Here is an 18,950-nt window from a genome sequence, read left to right on the forward strand (position 1 = left end):
TTTTGCTCCTTAACAGTTCCCTTATCTTCACCTCTGTAGACCTCCAACTCATCACAGTAGCAAGAGAGAAACATCCCAGCAAATAACTACTAGTATTTTTATCTAAACCATACAGAGGGAAACCAAGTAGTATTGAAGAAAATTATTTTAGTGGCATAATCTGCTATAAATCTAACATAAAACATCTGGAAAAAACTAAATACACTTCTTAAAACCTATTAATACCTACTAAAATTTCCACAAATACTATGATCCATCTAAAAGGTTCCTCCTACTAATATATCCATATATAGCTGAGAGCAATGTGGATTGCACTTTCCTTCTTTAGACACTATGTGTAATGTTTTCAGGTTTTTTCTGGAGTGTTTTTTTTCTTTTTCAATTGAAGACAGAGAGTTACTTGGATTATCTTCATCCTACAGTTAACATCAGGCAGATTTTAGACTGTCTGGAGTTTCCACTATTTTAAGATAAATATCTCAAGCCTTACATGCATTGAGAGAAAAAAAAAAGGAGTTAATTCACTGCATTCAGCCTTAGCATCACTCTGGGAATTATTCCCCTACTGCCCTTCATCGTCACAGGCTGATGGAGGCCATTCAGGGCTTGTGCTCTCTGAGACCATCTGCGACCGTTGCTGAACCCAGAGCAGTGGAGAAAACATGCCCTTCTCATAGGTGACCCCCCCCCGGGTTCTCCTCAGGAAGCGTCAAACTTCAACATCTTGAAGGGGTCTTTGTAAGACCAGTTTTGTGGGTGGATTTGAGGACTGTATAGGAGTAATTCCTTTACAGCCACAACCTGTCCCCATTTTGCTTACAAAAGCTGGCAACTGATTGTAGTAATCTAACCAATTGTAATTGCACTGGATGTTTTGATTATTTTTTTACCCATGTATTTTAGGAGGCTCATGGAGGTCTTGTGGTTAATATACTGGTAGGGAGTTCTGAAAACCTGTGCTGAGCTTGGCAGTACAAAGTTTATAAAACTCTTGTCTCACTGAAGTCAGCAATATTTTTGCCATTGATTTAACTGGGACCAGATTATATTTATTTTATATTCAACACTAGGAAATTTTCTTATAAAATTATATTTTAAATATAAATAAAATATAAAATATAAAATAAGTAGGGTAGTACCTTCCTCCCTCTTTTTTCGGTTCACTGTTCAAAAAGTTGCTGGGTCTTAAGGAGTAATGGTGTATATTGAAAAGCTAGATTAGTTGATTCTAAATGTATTAAATCCATGCTGCTTAAGCATTAAACTGTATTAAATATATTATTTTAGAGGTATCTTTCGTCATAGGACCATGCAAAATGATGGAAAAGCTATACAGAAGTTGGTAGATTGCAATACTAACTTTTTCCTGCTGTCTTCCAGCTCCATATTTAAAGGCTCAGCTGTGTGTGTGTATCATCTATCTGACATCCAGACCGTGTTCAATGGGCCATTTGCACACAAGGAGGGCCCAAACCACCAGCTGATTCCATATCAGGGCAGAATTCCGTACCCACGACCTGGCACTGTAAGTACAAAGATGTTTATGCAGGCTTGCCAACTACTTGTCTATGTTTAATACATAAATAAATATTATTTATTCCAAGAGAATGGACTATGTGGGACTATGACACTTAGTTACACTTCAGAACAATTTTATTTGCTTCTCAGCTTGCCATACAAATCATGTAGTATCTGGAAATCTTCTAGAAAGAATTGAAAGTCATGCAAAATGTTGAACACTCGTGTTCTTTCTGCTGAAAAGGTGGTAAGAATTATTTCACTAGATGACAGTCATCTTGTTTACATGTACATTTACAATTTGTGTGTATAATTGAGCAAAAGATAGCTAAATAAAGAAGCATACAAAGACAGCATTGTGAGTGTGTTCTACAGTCTGGATCCAAATGTATGTAAGCCTGCCTTCAGTCTGCATGAATTTTCCATAGTACTTTAAAGTTTTGCAGCTCCACTGGGATGCTTGGGAGATGTAGTAGAGAACCAGGCACCTGAGACTTGTCATTTGACTAGGTCTAATACGCTGTCACGTCCTGAATCTTAGAAGAGAGACTTATAAATAGATGAGATTTCATGCTGATCAGTTTATCGTAGTAGTCCTTCTTGATAAGAATGCTTTTTGTATGCCTTGAAAATTTTTCAGCACTTTCTTTCACTGTATCAGGGACAGTAATAATCTTCCAATGAATTCTGTACACCATTAGAGCTAGCTCTGTTTCCAAGTTTTACAAAAATGTCTCATAAAAGGTTTTAAACAAAATTGTTTGGTTTTTTTTCTTTTCACCTTTATGGTGTAGAAAAATTGCTGTTGATGCACTTTTGTCTTTACTTATTTGCACTATTCTTAATTTAGATTTAGCAAAAGTATGAAGTCTAATATTTCCAGCTTTAATGAAGAGTGTATCAACTTTCTCTAGAATCTTCTCTAAATCCATATTTGCTAAATGAAGTATGGTAATGTGGACTTTTGTTGACTCCTATGAAGTCTTCTTACAATTTCTTAAGTATCAGAATTAAATAAGTATGCACAGAATCATAAATCATCTCTCAGCGATGCAGTTATATTTTTTTTTAGATGAACACTTTGTTGCTTTTCCATTTATCACAGGAAATCAATTTTTATTTTAATTTTGCAAGTCACTGCAAGAACCTTTAACCATATCGCTATTTCATTCATATTCATCTTTGTGCTGTAGATCTTGTTCTTTCTCTCTCTTTTTCTCTCATACACTAATGCTCAGATACATGGAATAGCTCTCCCTGTTCACACAATTCTCCATGACATTTTAGTGCAGTTATTACTGGCTATAAGATTTAGGACTTTATGTTCCCAGATCTCTAGAATTAGCTAATCAATACCTGATATTCCACTAAGGTCCAATGCTAGCATTATTCTTTGCGATTAATTCATACAGCTGTAATCTTATGAGTTCACTGAGACTTTAAGCTTGAACTTTACCAAAAAAAAAAGAACATAAATGTCCCATTTAAACAGGAAGTTTCACACTCTTGTGATTAGTCACTTTTCAGAGTTTCTTGCTGCTTCAGAATATTGTATTTGTACGTGTTTCCTCAACCACTGCCATGTTATTCTTGGTTCGCCTCATGGAGGTTTATGAGGTATTCCACATGGCCCTAAAGAAATTGGGCAGCACAATGTAAAGGGAAAAAGAAAATTCAGATTTGGATTTAACATGGTGCCAGACATTATCTACATTTTTCAGATGTGCCGTTGAGCTCCAAATGTGAAGATAAATTCTTAGATCATAGCTCACACAAAAAATAAAGCCAGGAGAGATTCTTTTAAGATGATCATTGCTTGTTTTCTGATCACTGGCTTTTCAGTGCTTCCTCACAATTCAGCCACAACACGGTATTATAAAGGTATATTTTCCAAGATAGGACTTTGCTTTTTTTTCAGTGTCAAAAAGTTCCACCTTTAAATGCATTCCACAAACTCTATTTTTCACTTATGTCAAAGCATCTGTAAAAATCAGGACATGGGGATTTTTCTGCTGCTGAGAATTTGTGTTCAAAGGGTTAAATTTGAATAGCCATGCTTGCAGACTATGGGGCATGAGCCTCTTTCCTCTGGAGCGTAGGGTTTTCACAACTCCTGGGATGCTGGACTAGACAGGGATGCTTTTTTATATGACACAGAAAATCCTACTTTACAGTTGCCTAAAGAGATATTCGTAATAAACCTTTGGACAGAAATAAATGTTCATTGTGTCACAGCATATTGGATAAACAAAGAAAAGGCTTCAGTATAGCTTCAGCATGATTAAATAAAGCAATACGTTCATTTGCCCATAATTAACTCCGCAGTGTTTGGCTGCCCTTCACTAAATACCAATGGTTTCTTATTTCTCCACAAGCAAAACTTACTTATGGAAAAAGAAAGGAAAAAAAAATTACATAATTGGCAGCTTGCTACTAAATTCAGTGAAGTTTGAGGATAGTTTCCATTTTTCAGAGTTTACAGAAACAGTTTTTATACCTACAACATGTTGGAGAATATGCTGTAAATTAAAGAATTCTGTTTCTCTCTGCAATCTAGCTGCATGGTGATCAACTGTGAACATAAATATCATGTAGCCAAGTCCTTGAATGAGGTGTGAAGGATACACATTCAATCCCTCCAGGAAAGGGAGAGCTTATAGGGTTCTTCAGTAACATCTTTTGCTTCTCATTGGTTTGTACGGGGGATAGCAAAAGAATTAATTGACTAAAGATGTTTGTTGAGGCTTTCCTCAGAACAACGATATAATGTAAGTTTTTAGGGTCATACTGGGGTGAACCATAGCACAGACATTTTTGCAGGAAGTCACAGACAAAGGTCTTATGATTTCCAAGTCAAGAATGGAAGGATAGAAAGTATCAGAGAAAGTCTTTTAACTGAGCTATGCGGGACAGGAAAGTTTAATCTGAACTGCTCGTGAAACAGAATCCCTCTGGAGAGGAACTGGGGTCTGGCAGATCACTACCAAGTAGAATAATCTTGCTAATAGCCCACAAATTTATGAACACAGTTCTTTTTTCAGCATTTGTTGCTAATCTTAGCAGATAGGTCCATACATTTCCTGGAAGACTGTGGATGGAAGTGCCAGAGGGAAGGAGTAGAGCAAACAAGATAATAAGAAGTCAATTTTGCGAGCAATCTTGGAGGGCTAGCATATAGTGTCATTTCTAATGAGAACCAAACCAAAACTCTCAGGATAAATAAGAGTCCAGAAGAATCAATTGTCAAGGATGTCAGATGAGAAAAGAGACCCATATCTGAGCTGAGTTCCAGTTCTTCTTCCTGAAGGTAACTGATGCCAGAGCAGTTTCTTTTAAAGAATTCCTACCAGAGCTGTTCTACTTTGTCTAAATAATTAAATCCTAACTGAGCCAGAAGATGATTCTAGAGACTGGGATTAGGCCGCAGTCCCCTCTTTACTTGGTCTCTGGTATTGCCTGATGAATAGTTAATTAGGTGCATGAGATGGAGCAGCTTTTAGCAGCAAGGGTAGAACGGGCACTCCTGCCTGGTGGTTAGAGGGATCCCCTGGGAGGTGAAGACCCAGATTCTAACATTTGCTTGCATCAGGTAGGTTGGACGCATGACTCATATATCCCCAGCAAGTTTCCTGGTGTCTCAGAGTATGACTCATTTTATGTAATTTTAGCCATCTAAAAGCAGGGCATCTAGTCTGAATTACTGCCTACAGAGGAAACCTAGATGGCCAACTAAGAATAAATGCCTGACTTTGAGACAGTAGAAGTCAGGTGAGGTAAATCTCTCCCTAAGCTACTAGCTATTTTTGTGTCTGTGGTTTTGACCAGAAATTCCATCCTAGACGTAAGAATGGTCCTCATCAAAATAAACAAGTTTCCATTAAATGCTTCATATTGAACAAATCAACATTTTCTAACTGGAAAAATATTTGTTGAAACATTTCTGAACAGCTCCAATACTCTGAGGAGACTTTCACAGCTCAGAAATCTGGTAAGGGGGAAAATGAAAGCTCAGGAGCAGCAATAGGAAGTGAGGTAACTAGCTGAAAAAAAGTCATGACATCCAGAACATTGTACCAGTTACATAGCTCCTGAGTTCTTCCCACAGTCATCTTTTAGTTTCACTCTCAGTAAACACTTAAGTTTTCTAAGATTACTTTTATTTCTTCATGAGGTCCAGAATGCCTGAGAGCTGATTATTGGAATGGTTCTTAATTACATTTAAAGAAGCATCCAGAGTATTCATGGACCTCTGTTACTTCTCAGGCATAGAGGAAAGTATAGGCAAGAACTTGTGAATGGTCAATCTTTTCAGATATAAATGAGTTGTCATGGGACCCCCTCATCAACTCCATATTACTGCTTTTTCAAATGACAATGAGTCACAGGCCCCTTCACCATCTCATAATCAATGTAATGACTGGAGGGATATTGAGCAAATTACAGTTCAGTATCAGATTTTACCTTTTGCCTTTGTACTAATTCTGTAACAAATCAGCTGCAAAAGTTTGGTATCTTCCCATACCAATCGTTTGGATGTTTTTTTCAACAGGCAGTTTGGAAGCATAAAGAATGTGGAAATAGGTCCAGAAGTATGGATCTTTGCCATCAAGCTGGGTTTTGAAAGTGCAAAAATACGTTTGTGTTTGCTTTATCAGAATTGATGGGAGTTCAAAGCGCAGCTATTGAAGCACTTCATTCCCATTACTGGAACATAATTACTTTCAGTCAGAGTCTGAAGTGCTCTTTTGGGAACTTACTTTGTCAACTATCTGTCAATATTTGTAAATGAGTTGGAGATGAAAACTCTTTGAAAGATGGCAAGTATTGTTAAGCATTACTGTCCATGTTTCTTACAGTGTCCAGGAGGAGCCTTCACACCTAATATGCGGACAACCAAAGAGTTTCCAGACGATGTTGTGACCTTCATCAGGAATCACCCTTTGATGTTTAATCCCATTTACCCAATACACAAGAGGCCATTAATCATCCGGATAGGAGCCGACTACAAGTATACAAAGATTGCTGTGGATCGAGTGAATGCTGCTGACGGAAGATATCATGTCTTGTTTCTTGGAACAGGTAAGACAAACTTAGCAACACTTGTTTTCCCCCATTGCATTATAATTTGCAGTCAACCTCAATTTGTACAACTTACAGCTTTCAGAAACATTTGTTTAAATATATTTGCTATCTACAAAAACATCTATAGAAATCCATACATTATGTTCTTTTTACTTTCTGCACATTTTCATGTTTACTATAGATGTTATTTAGGTGCAAGAGATACATTGTATTGATAGGAATTTTATTTGAGACAGAAATCAACACTAGCATATAACGTATTTGATCTAAATTATAATATTCTCTTGAATATGGTTTGTCTGCAACAGGATTCCACAGTAGAATTTGATGTACTCTAACATGAGTAAAAATACCAAAATCTGGCTTTGTATTGTTTTGTATACTCATATCATCATTTTTTACTATATGCTGTGTAAGCTACTTCTGAAGAAAAACACAAGCTGATCAGGAAGTTACAAAGGCAGAAGTAACAACTCCACAAAAAAAAAAGTAAAAATATGGAAGTACTTAGCAGAGAACAAGAAACAAATGGCTGGAGTCCTAGCAGTAGTGGACACAGAGAATTTGATCCAAGTATTCTGAAATAATTTCTGTCTAATATAACCTACATTTTTGGTTTTAGTTACATCAGATTTGAATCTGGTGTTATGCTTCTGAAGTCTGCAGGGAACAGGTCAAGTGATTCTCGTACTGATCAATTTTGATTTTTTAAAATATTCAGATATGAATCACACTCTTCTGATTGAAGCAGACAAGCGGAGTGGTACTCTGGGTAGACCCTAGGATTCATTCACGTCTGAAACTGCTGCTGGCTTAACAGGGCATTATAGATTGATAGGCACAAAGGCTAATCTTTTTTACTCCAGATGGTTTCAAGTAGAACAAAGGAAAAGAACTCCAGGAGAACAAATATATCTGTGAACATCAGAAAATAATTACAGAGATGGCTTGCATTGCTTTTATGGCTCACATATTATTGGGGTCCTGGTTGTTTTCTGCTTGTAGAATAACTGTGTCTGCCAACAAACTCACATGGGGCTGGGAATAACCTTCCCCTTATAATAGATTTAGGAAGCTGGTGCTAAAAAATCTCTCAGGAGCGTCAGGCTTCTATAGGGGCAGGATTAAAAGAAACTCTCTTCACTCTTCTTAGAAAAACCTCCCCAACTATCAAAATCAGCAGGGTGCCCTTGTACCAAAGGAGGCCAACTCTGTATGGTGCTGTATTAGCAGAAGCGTATCCAGCCAGCAGGTTGCTGGAAGGGATTCTTCACCTGTATGTGACTCCTGTCAGGAGTACCATGTCCAGTTGTGGGCTCCCCAGTACAAGGAAAACATTGACCTAATGGAACAAGATCAGTTGAAGGACTGTAGCATGTGATGTATGAGAAGAGGCTGAGACAATTGGGTTTATTCAGAGAAAGCTAAGGGGAGACCTTACTGCTGTTGACAACTACCTAACAGGAGGGTACAACTACCTAATGGGAAAAAACAGATCTGGACTCTTCTCAAGGTGCTCGGTGTCAGAGTGAGAGGGATTGGACACAAGTTGCAATGTCGGACGTTGCAATTAGATATAAAGGAAAAGGTTTTCACTGTCAGCGTGATCAAATATTGGAACAGGGGCCCAGAGAGGCTGTGAATTCTCCTTCCTCAAAGACTCAAAAGGATTCAAAACCCAACCTGACACAGCCCTGAGCAACCTGCTCTAACTGGACCCGCTTTGAATGGGGGACTGGACCAGATGACTTCTAGAGACCCTGTCCAGCCTACAGGCTTCTGCGGTTCAGTGAAAGGAGACAGGAAAACAGAAACACTTCATTTGTGTTCTTGTATCAAACCTTTACCAGGTCACCGTCTACTGTACTGTGAATGCTTAGAATACTATAAGGCACAGTCAGGGTAGAAGAAGCTCTGGGTAATGAATTACATTAGGAATTTCATCAAGTTTTTTATCTGGGTATTTTTGTTTCCTTGTTTGGCAGTTGATAAGTGAGTTTTAAGGTGTTCTTGAAAATCACTTTGATCCTACTTGCAGAGTCATTAGAAACTACCGAATTAAGCTAATTAGGACAATGCTTTCTTGAGGTGCGTTTCCCCCTGCCTCCCCTAACATGTAACCATGTTTTCTTTTTAGTTTAATTAATGCAGCTACAGTTCTTGACTTTGGGACCCCTTAGGGTAATTTTCCTCGTTTCCTAAAGAAGTAAAGAGTCTTTGTACACTACTGTAGAAATACCAGAAATGTTAATAGATGTCCCTACTGCTGTTACACAACTCCACAAGAACACTTAGTAAAAGAGAAGGTTTGGTTTTCTCTTAGCTTTATTCCTTGCCAAATCACTATGTTTAGCCAGAGTAATAGCTTGGTAGGCTAGTACAGAACTTTCAAATGAACATTTTATGCAATTTTTATATAGGGATGCCATTGTTTTAAAATGCTCTATAAGCATCTAGTGTCAATTGGAGGAAAATTCTACTAAAGATTAGTGGAAAAGATAAAGACATATAAGTTTCCAACCAGTACAGGATCGTTAATGTAGCAGTGACAGTTAATACTGGAAATGTAATGAAAATTTGAAATGTGCATGAAATCACAATATTGATAGTTAGCATTTTAGTAATTCTGCAAGAGATAAATATGGGTAATTTCATTTTATACTTTGATTAGCTTCTGGCTCCTTTTAAGTGGTCAGTGTGGCCTCACACATACATCTGTGATTCGTTAAAAAGATTAACATACCTCAGTTTGTTCTTACATTTTGTTAATCCTCTTCTATGGGATCAGCACAGGATCCATGATGGATCAAATACATAAACTGCAGCTCGATACTTTATATTCATTGCTTTATCTTCCACATTACATTGTAGATGAGGATCATTGTCTGCTTTCTAGTTGGTTGGAGGGGAGGCATTATTCTTCCTGAGCAGGGCGCAGGACATTAATAGCTTCCAAGGTCTTCCTCAGAAGAAATTGGTATGATGTAAGCTACTGCATTTCTCAGTCCTTTTAAATAAAAGTGATCAAGTTTCAGCCACTGAGAGGAGAAACTTGTTTTCTTTATTCTCTGCTTTCTGTGAGACTCAGGAGGATTCGATAGAGATATTAACTGTCAAAAGGAATGCAGAGGGGATTTGCTTTGGTGTCAGTTTGTCCCGGCAAATGCAAAAACCAGATTGTATAGGAGAATTTCATGTGATAATTTCCTTGGGAGCCTGGAGCCCCACAGCCGGAGACAATGGGACTTGACACCTGGTGACAATTACACTCAGCTCAGATGATGAGTTACTGCTGCTGAACTGAGATGTTGCCAGCCATGTCTGTCACTGTCAGTGACCTGTCTCATGCTTGAAATTGGAGTGTTTTATGTCTTGCCAGATGCAGAGCACACAAAATGTTTAGCTTTTCCTCTCTTCCTCCTCTATAGCCTCAGTAATAAATCAGTTCCTGAATGCAAGTGAAGAATAACAGAAGTATAAAGCTCCAAGAACCCCAGTGGTTTTCATCATGTAGCCATGGCATAGGAGGGTATAGGCAGCTGTGTCATTTTTTCACATTAAGGTGAACTAAATGTAGTGTTTCCTTTGCAGCCCCAGACAAAAGTGCTGAGCTCACAGGGCCTGGTCCATGCCCAGAGTTAATACATTGCTGTTCTCCCTTGCTCACCCACATAGCTAACAAAATAAATCCCAGGGACAGACGTTGTTCATGCAGCATTCCACCTGCTTTTCAAAAGATAACCATCTCCTGTTTAACCTATGCTTTCCAACGTGAAGACTCCCAAAGCACTTGACAAAACTTGCTGGTTTTGTTAAGTCCACCCAAAGGGATCTCTTCACCCCCCTTGAAATGAGCTGATTTAGAGTAAGGAACAACTGTTTTATAGTAGAGAGCAGTGCTACAAGAGAAGAGTGCTCTATACCTCGTCTTCCCAAACACCGAGGGATAATTTACTTGGATAGAATGTAATCGCTCATTTGCGTATTTGACAAGGGCAATGCTGATGATAATTTTTCCCTATGCAATGAGTAATAACATATTCAGTTCAGGAATTTGGGGTTAGAGTTCTGCTTCAATTATCCCATTTCTGTGGTAGGCCAGGACTGAGTCTTGAAGTTTTTGATTCACCCTAGAGTTTTACTGTAATGACTTTACTCATTTCAGCTATATCTAAAGAACCCAAGCTTTCAATATTTTCTGTTTATCCTTTGGTAGATTGTTTTCCATCTGAGTTTTAAAAACAGCAGTAAAACAGCATGAGAACATTTTCCTGAGATTAATATTTGTTTTTTAAGCATGCCACCTACTGCTTGCAGTACGAAAGCTTTCGGTCAAAGTACATGCAGATTGCACAACCAAAAGATTATGCACGGGTTTTTTTATTGCTCTTGGTGTTATTACAATATTTAAATGTCTGGGTCAAACTTGGGTACATTAAACAGCCATAGGCACCAATAGGATTTTTTTCGGCTCCTTGCTATCAAGATAGGATATGTTTTTGTGGAAAGAGATCTAAGTTACTGTCATGAAAAGGCCCTTCAGATTTCAGTGTGGCTTATTCAGAAGATTAATGTGAGCCACATGCATCTGATGTGGCGTGAGGTTGATCGATGTTTCTTATTATCTTTTATTCTCTGATGCAACACTTGTTTTCAAAGTCTGGATGCAGTAAGTGTCTTCAGAGCATAAGGTTGTAATACTCATTTTCATGGTGTTACATGATGGCTGTCTTTTTGGAAAACTAACCCTTGTTGACAACAGTAGCCTCCAGTAATGTAATAGCCAAAATCATGTAATGAGCTACAGATTCTAGCAGAGAGTGATAATCTGGTCAGAAGAGCAAACTTGCCTCCTATAGATTTGCTGGCTGTAGCTTCGTGACTGTGAGCTTGGGAAGATGATGTTGCACAACAGTGGCACAACAGGCAGCAGATGGTTTCCTTCTTTCTCTTGGTCATAGTGTCTGAGTCATTCAAACCCTTTCCTTGATGAACTCATCCAAAGCCTTTTCACAGCCTTTTAAGAAGATAAGTAAGTTAAGAGGGCGTGCCTCCACCTGTTTTGTTTCCCCTGTTCCGTTTTTGTTCAAACAAGCTCATAGTGTGTCCCGAAAGTTTGACTGAGCTGGGGCTATGTGAAAGTTCCACCCTCAAATGTGAGCTCATTAGACATTTGCATCTGTCTTTTTGGGTTTTGATGCAGCTTGAATTTTATGAGGTCTCACAGTAATACTATGAGCTGGAAAAAACACCCCTTTGACAGATGAGTGAACTAAAGCACAGAGAGGTTAGGTGGCTGTGGTTGGATCCCTGACTTGCACCAGAAACCTAAGGACAGCAGAGAGCGTGGGGACCTGGCTCTCAGCCCTGACTGCTAACCTGCCACCATCTCAGGTGCTCTGCTGAGCCTCAACTTTTTCTCAAACAGAGAGATTGTAAGCATTCTGCAAACTCTTTGCTTTCTTTTTTCTTCATAATGTTATTTGTTTGCATCAGGTTCAACCCAGATTAGAGACCAAAAGTAATTAAGCTGCCACTAGACTGACAGGTACAAGACAGAGAAAAGTTTTCAGAGGGTCTCCAGCACCGTCAGACACATCAGGGAGGGAGATTACTGCAGGAAGCCTCTCTGTGAAACTCCTGTCAGAGTAGCAGTTGGTGTCCATTGCAGTCCTTTTTTTATGATGTGGAAAAGTCAGGGGTTTTATTTGTTGTTGAATTTGTGCATGTGATGAGGCTCAGGGATAGATGGGTCCTGACTCTCTGTGAGGCTCACAATACTGACAACTGCAGTGTTCACTTAGGGCTGGGGAAGGAAAAGCTAGTCAAAATTCAGAGAATGTGGTTTAAAATCAGACCTGCAGATTCAGCCAAACACCTGTGTATTTTTAATTGCCGTTCATTAAGCTTTGCCTTTTCCATTGGCCATAGTCAGCCAGACCAGGAATTAGTGCAATCAGGCATAGTCCAACTGCTATCAATGAAGCTTAGGTGATTAATACCAGCCTACAATAATGCCCTGCCTTTCAAGGAATATGTTATTATTATTACTACTAATACTATTGTTATTAATTTGTCTCTTCTTCTTTCCTTGGACCATTTATTGGACTGCCTTCCTTCTCCATTTATTTCCCACTCTGCATACTCTCTACACCATTTTTAGTCTACAGGATGTTAGCACTTTCCTCCCTTGCTGTTCCCTGTTTCTCAGTCCTCTCAGAAGGAACATGACCCAGTAACGTTGTCTTCCATGCCAAGCTGGGCTACCTGCAGTCATTCAAGCAGGTTTGAAACAGAAAAACATTATGAGTCACTCTTGTCCTCTCGCTGTCAGCTTGAGGGACATTCCTTCTTGTTTGTCCATTTGCCCTCGGCTCACAGACTGCTGGGCTGATCTGAAGCTGCAAACAGCTCCCAGTGAAAAGTCAGGGAATTGGTGAGCATAAATCTGCCCCTTCACTTCATGCATTCTAGTGGTGGATTGATATTCTCGAGACACAATGGATTTTTTCATGACTGTGTGAAATCATAACAATGTAGAACTGTTTTCAAGTGGATTTCTGGAAGTAACAAGTAAACGGTGAAGGAAACCATCCTGTTCGCTTTTATGATTTTTACAGAATTAGCTTATAATTTCATGTGTTGACCTAAACATGAAAATATTTGACTTACACTTGTTTAGTGATCTCTTATGCCTGATTTACAATGCAAAAGATTATCTATTGTTAAATACACTGGGAAACAGCTCAGGCAGTGCTACTTTGCATATATCTCCTGCAGTGCACAGTATTGCATCCTTTCCAACCTTCCTTCTGACCCAGGGAATTTAGTTTGCTGCCTTGCCATTAAAGGGAATAAGCAAATAAGGTTTTCAACAAAACTCAGATGTACCATAAGCTTTCTGATGTGAACATGTGTAAGTGACTTGATTTGTCAGCTACTGTGCTTATAGTGGAGACATCAGTACTACTGAGAAGGAAATAAGAAGTGGGTTTTGGGCACAAATATTTGCTTTTCATTTATTAAGGAAAAGGCTGAGAAACAGTAGAAAAACTATTTCCAGAAGTGGTGGAGGGCTATAGCCTATAAGCCATGTATTGTTGGAAGTATGTATATATATATATACGTACAGACTATTAGAATCCCTTGCTTTAAGTAATTTTATTTAATTAATAACTTTCTACTGCCTACTTTCCATAACATGAATATTTATTTTAAATGTTGTATTAAGTTTCCTCTAAAACAATGGAACATTCCTTTCTGCAAGGATCTGTCCCTCATGGTACAATACTGAGTCAAAGCAAATGGTAAAATATTGAGCGAAGGGAACTGAATACCGAGGTAAACAGTCCTTAACTCTGTGTATTTTTCTGGGGTGTGACAAAAAGGTAGATAGGAACCTACTTTTCAAATAGGAAAGGTTATTAGGAGACAAGGAGTTGGCGTCAGGCATTATCAGTATTTTCTGTGCCTATGCCGGGGATAAAATCTCCCTTCAGGCTCTGATTTCTGTTCGGGGCAATGTTTGAGGACTGAAGACAATTTAGGAATTTTAAATGTGTGGCATGCGCTAATGGATCATTGAAATAAACCGGTTCTTCAGAGGCTCAGCAGCCTCACATTTCTTTGCAGGTAAGGTCACTGTCAACATGCTGAGTGCCCTGTATGTCAGGGTTACAGGTAGTTGAGACTTCAGGCAGCTGAAAAAAACCACAAAAGGCTGCAACTCCTCCCTGCACTTCTGATACAGTATTTTGTATGGTATGTTTTAATGTTAGAGAGAACACACTGATAAAAGGATGCAAAGAGGCAGAGGTAGACTGGAGTTAAGCTGTATGTGTTTGTGAGTGGGTTATTCCCTTTAGCAGGAGCAGAAATGCACACACACACATGCACGTGCATATGCACATGCTTCTCCTTAGCTCCAACGAGGGATGCATCTGCAGCAGTTTAAAGCTTCGGTGGGCCCTGGCAGTTAGTAAATCTCTCTCAGGTTCTCATAGCTTTGCTAATACTGGCACCCAGTCTAGACCACAGCTGTGCTATCACAAGATTTAGTTTCAGTAAAGTTTCTTCGGAAGGAACTGGTTTATCGTGCCATTGAATAATGAGAATAAATGTTCTCCACAGAAAATTCTCATGAAAAATTCATGCCTAACGTGCCCTGAGCATGTACAATTGATAGCTATGCATTTTTAAGTCTTGTCAGCTTTCAATTTCTCTTTTCCTTCTTTCTTTTTTTTTAAATGACAAAATACTGCAATGTGCTCTCTGTGTGTGGTCAGGTCATTACACATCAATATTCTGGCTTTAAACCTTTTTTTTTTTTTAAATAAAATATATTATTATCTGCTGGCTTCCTCCAGGGAAATAAGAAGATGTAAATTATTTACTGTAACCAACTTGCCCTGCAGCTTCAGCTATGCAATTTAGTCACTGACCTTAAAAGTAAAGCGAAATTGCCCTTTTTCAGATTATGTTGTCTACATCATGAATTGCCAAACAGGAAGCTGAGATTTCCTTTCCTCGGTCACAAATTCATAAAAATACACATAGATACTTACCTATATTGTGCTATACTAATGTTTTACTAACCGCATAAGTCTATATTGCTCATAAAACTTTTGAAGGCCGAACAGAATCTATACCATGTGGTCTCATTCCTCAGAATCAGTATTGAGCAAATAAATTTATTCTACTCAGTTAATTTCCAGGCCTTTCAGGCAAGAGGAATTCTATGCGCTGTGCTTTTTCCAAGTAAAAATGCTTGTCCTTGTGATTCTCCCACAGGCCGCCTTTTCTGCCACATCAGAAATACTTCAGTGGCTGTCTGAGCCTTTAAGAGCCTTCACAGATGGACCCCTCCATCTCATATATTCTTTCCACATAACAAATTTGGAAAACTGATCACAAATATCCCCTTTGGTCTCAGTCATCACATCTACCCTGCAAAAACACTGCTATTGCCCCATCCTTCTTACTTCTTACTCCTTTGATCTGAGGGAGGCTTGGAACTGTATTTTGAGAGGACAGCCATGATGGAGTAGCTACAATAACTTCACCTTGCTTTTCCTTTTTTCCTTATGGACCAAAATATTAACTCCTACCAATATGTAACAGATTTGATTATTGTTTGAATTTCCTGAAAAAAAAAAAGCTTTCGTCTTACTTTGTTTAGGTGTAGATAGAGTTATTCTTTGGAATGTTTACCTTTCATGTCATCAGTTGTCATTACATTTTATTTACGAATATGAATATATATTAAATTCTGCAGTAGCTCCCTTTAACCTGTTTATATTGCTGTGTTTTTACTTTAAGATCATTAGGATAGATACTGCCTCTGCCTGTGTGTCTGTACAGCAACTAGTACAGAAGATACTGATTTTGATTGATCCTTTTGGGTAGAATGGTAACAGTAATGCTAGTAACTCCACTCTTACCATGACTTCTTCATGTTCAGATGTGAGAATACTGTATATAATATTCCTAGATAAGGAGTCATCTCATGCTTCTTTCTGACCCAAAACCCTAGAAATTACTGAACTTTTCTTACCTTTCACTATGTGATAGTGCTTGCTTTGATGGTTCCTTTTCATAATCGATAATGGTTCATCTGGGCTTTTTTTTCTTTGTCTCTGTCACATGGTCTTACTTTTTCTTATCTTTTCCAGATCAAGGAACCGTACAAAAAGTTGTTGTCCTACCCACCAACTTCTCTGCAAGTGGAGAACTCATTTTAGAAGAGCTGGAGGTTTTTCAGGTTTGGCTTGCTCCTACTTTTACTCTTCCAATGTGTATGTTCACACAAACACTTTGTTCTAAGAGACTTTGGCAAGGGCAACTGTGACTTGATAAAAGATCAAGTAAATGTGCATAATGTCATCTTGATACCCATGCAAAGCAGAATATAAAATGTCCACTGGACATATGAAGGCTGTAGGTAGCTTAAGTCCTTTTTTCCCCCTATATTTAAGTTGCTTATTTTTTAGGTTGTTGTACTAGCTAGAAGGGGCTAATCACATTTTTACAAGGTAATGTTATAGTGGCTGCCAGAAGGCAACTTCTATCACTGGCATCACGTATTGGGACTGTCACTATTTACAGGTGGAATCTAAGATTTTTATACTTCTTTGATTATCTGATAATCTTCCTGATTCTGAGCTGCAGAATGGAAGCAAACCAGTGCTGGTTTTGCTTAACTCCAGTTCTTCAAAGCCACAAGCCTCTGGAGTCAAGAAAACTACAAGCTTAACACAAAATGAGCTGAAAAGAAACACAAACAACTACAGGGAGAAATAGGGGAATAGCCTCTGTCAATTACTTTGGCATGTAGCAGCTTGTAATAACCTAAAGAAAATGTTCACCCTCATGTTGAAAAATCCCTTTCAAATTTTTGAATGGGCTATTCTTTAAATCAGGTAGTCTTGGGGCAAATGGTAGTATGCGTCTTTAAAACTTAGTTAAGGGTTTTGTCATGGGCTTTTCTCTACTTCATTGAGGGGATACAAAAAGGAAAATTTAAGCTTTTTTTATCTAGACAGGCAGCATTAACAATTCTTTAAGGAAAAGAATACATTCTGTGTTAATCCTCATAAAGGCATAATTAGTCTTGCTAGGCTTCTGTTGAAGACTTCCCTTTAAAAAAGATATATGTGAGTAATATTACCTAAAGAGTACCCTTCACCCAAGTATTACTAATTCCATTTACTGAAACATAAATTAATACAGCAAGAAGATAGGTGGGCTGAGAGGAATTCTCAACATAAACCTAGTTTCTGGGTGTCTGTGCACAGACTTTATTATCCTGCACCCTAAAAATCATGATGTCGTAACCTCTACCATTGCAATCTGTGTGGGCAGCATGGCAGTATTTTGATGAGTCTTTCCAAGAGAGCGGGAATGAGATCACTGGCTGTGTGCTAGTAAATATCGAGAGTAAGCAAAGCACTGATTCCTTTCCAGAGTATAAGCAAGGAAAGGAGAATGTGGCATTAGATCCAATGTTGCATTTGACCTTGAGTCTCCAGACATTTCATGAAATACTGCAGCAGCCCTAAACTCCTTCCAACCTTTGCCAATTCACATGATTCGCAGCCAGCCTTTCTAGTCCTGGCCTCCCTGCTGTGCTTGTAGTCCACTGCAATTAATCCTAGCCCACCGTTATGGCTTTCTTTTGTGACTGAGCAAATGCTAAATCTTAAAAAAATCCTGAACATTTTTATTACCATCAATTTTATCATTTGGATGAGAATAATGAATTGCTTCACTTGCTTAAGGCAATGAATTTGATAATTCCTTTTCCAGCTTTTTGATGTTTGGTTTGGACACAGACAATAAAAGACTGCAGTGATGACACACAGTAGTACACAGTACTGTCTCTGGGAAGAAACATTCGATAACACACATGCCATTTTTAACATTCTAGTCATTGATTATCTGAACGTATATGTTGGATGGTAACCAAACTCTATGTACCATAGACAATGTGTAGGAGAAATATGACATTCTTATCCAGATCATGTGGTGAATATGCATGAGCTATTGTATGATTTTTCCTTATCATCATCGTCAAAGAACAAACATTGTTTCTTATTACAAAGTGAGAATAATGGCTTCAAAACACATTGCTCCTATATTGCTGAGGTAACACAGATGCAGGTTAATTAGAAGTGTACAAAAACTTGTTGATGCACTTGAGTAATAATAATGCGGTTGAGTTTAGCCAATACATTTTGTGAGACATTAATTGTATATATGTAATTTGTTTAGTTCTGAAAATAGCAAAAAATTAGTAGGAATGAGTGATGTCATTCTAAGATATGAAAAGTTATAGTTTTCTTAGCTATGACTTACTTAGGTTTTATTGAATTTTAAATTTTAATGTTGGGACAGTATTAATAAGAGAGTCCTTGTAAATGTGGTTTGGAATTTTGTCTTTCAGAGTAATTCTCCTATAACGACAATGAAGATTTCATCTAAAAAGGTAAAGAAAAGTAGGATGCTTACTTAGTGCTTATTAATTGAGAAGCAAATTGACTTAAAGGTGTTAGAATACCAGGTTTTGTGCATACTAAGCATACTAAGCATACTAAGTATAGGCAGGTGTTCCATAATGAATATGAAGACACTTGACTGAAGTTTGCATGAGCTGTTTTTTATGTCCCAGAGCCACTAAGATGAAAGAATTTCTATTCATTATGTATCATTTCTAATTCACTGAAAGTGTCCATTTTTTTGTTGTTTTGTTTGACAGTTAAGGAAAAAAAGTACTAAAAGAGGAAATTTGCTCTCCCCTTTTTTTCTTTAAGGCCTAAATAAAATTTTCGCCTTCAAGTCTGATCGATGCAGAA

The 18,950-nt window shown here is 38.1% G+C and overlaps 1 protein-coding gene across 2 annotated transcripts in view; it reads left to right on the plus strand.

Moving 5' to 3' along the window:
* SEMA3C (semaphorin 3C) overlaps nt 1–18,950 on the plus strand; it is a 123,902-nt gene that overhangs the window by 91,631 nt on the left and 13,321 nt on the right. For both annotated transcript variants that reach the window (XM_075024742.1, XM_075024743.1), the window contains exons 11-14: nt 1,381–1,525; nt 6,375–6,597; nt 16,272–16,360; nt 18,542–18,583. In XM_075024742.1, the coding sequence (XP_074880843.1) occupies nt 1,381–1,525; nt 6,375–6,597; nt 16,272–16,360; nt 18,542–18,583 (499 nt within the window). The remainder of the gene's footprint in view (nt 1–1,380; nt 1,526–6,374; nt 6,598–16,271; nt 16,361–18,541; nt 18,584–18,950) is intronic.

The sequence above is a fragment of the Buteo buteo genome, chromosome 4, assembly GCF_964188355.1.
Source record: "Buteo buteo chromosome 4, bButBut1.hap1.1, whole genome shotgun sequence".
NCBI classification, from domain to species: domain Eukaryota; kingdom Metazoa; phylum Chordata; class Aves; order Accipitriformes; family Accipitridae; genus Buteo; species Buteo buteo.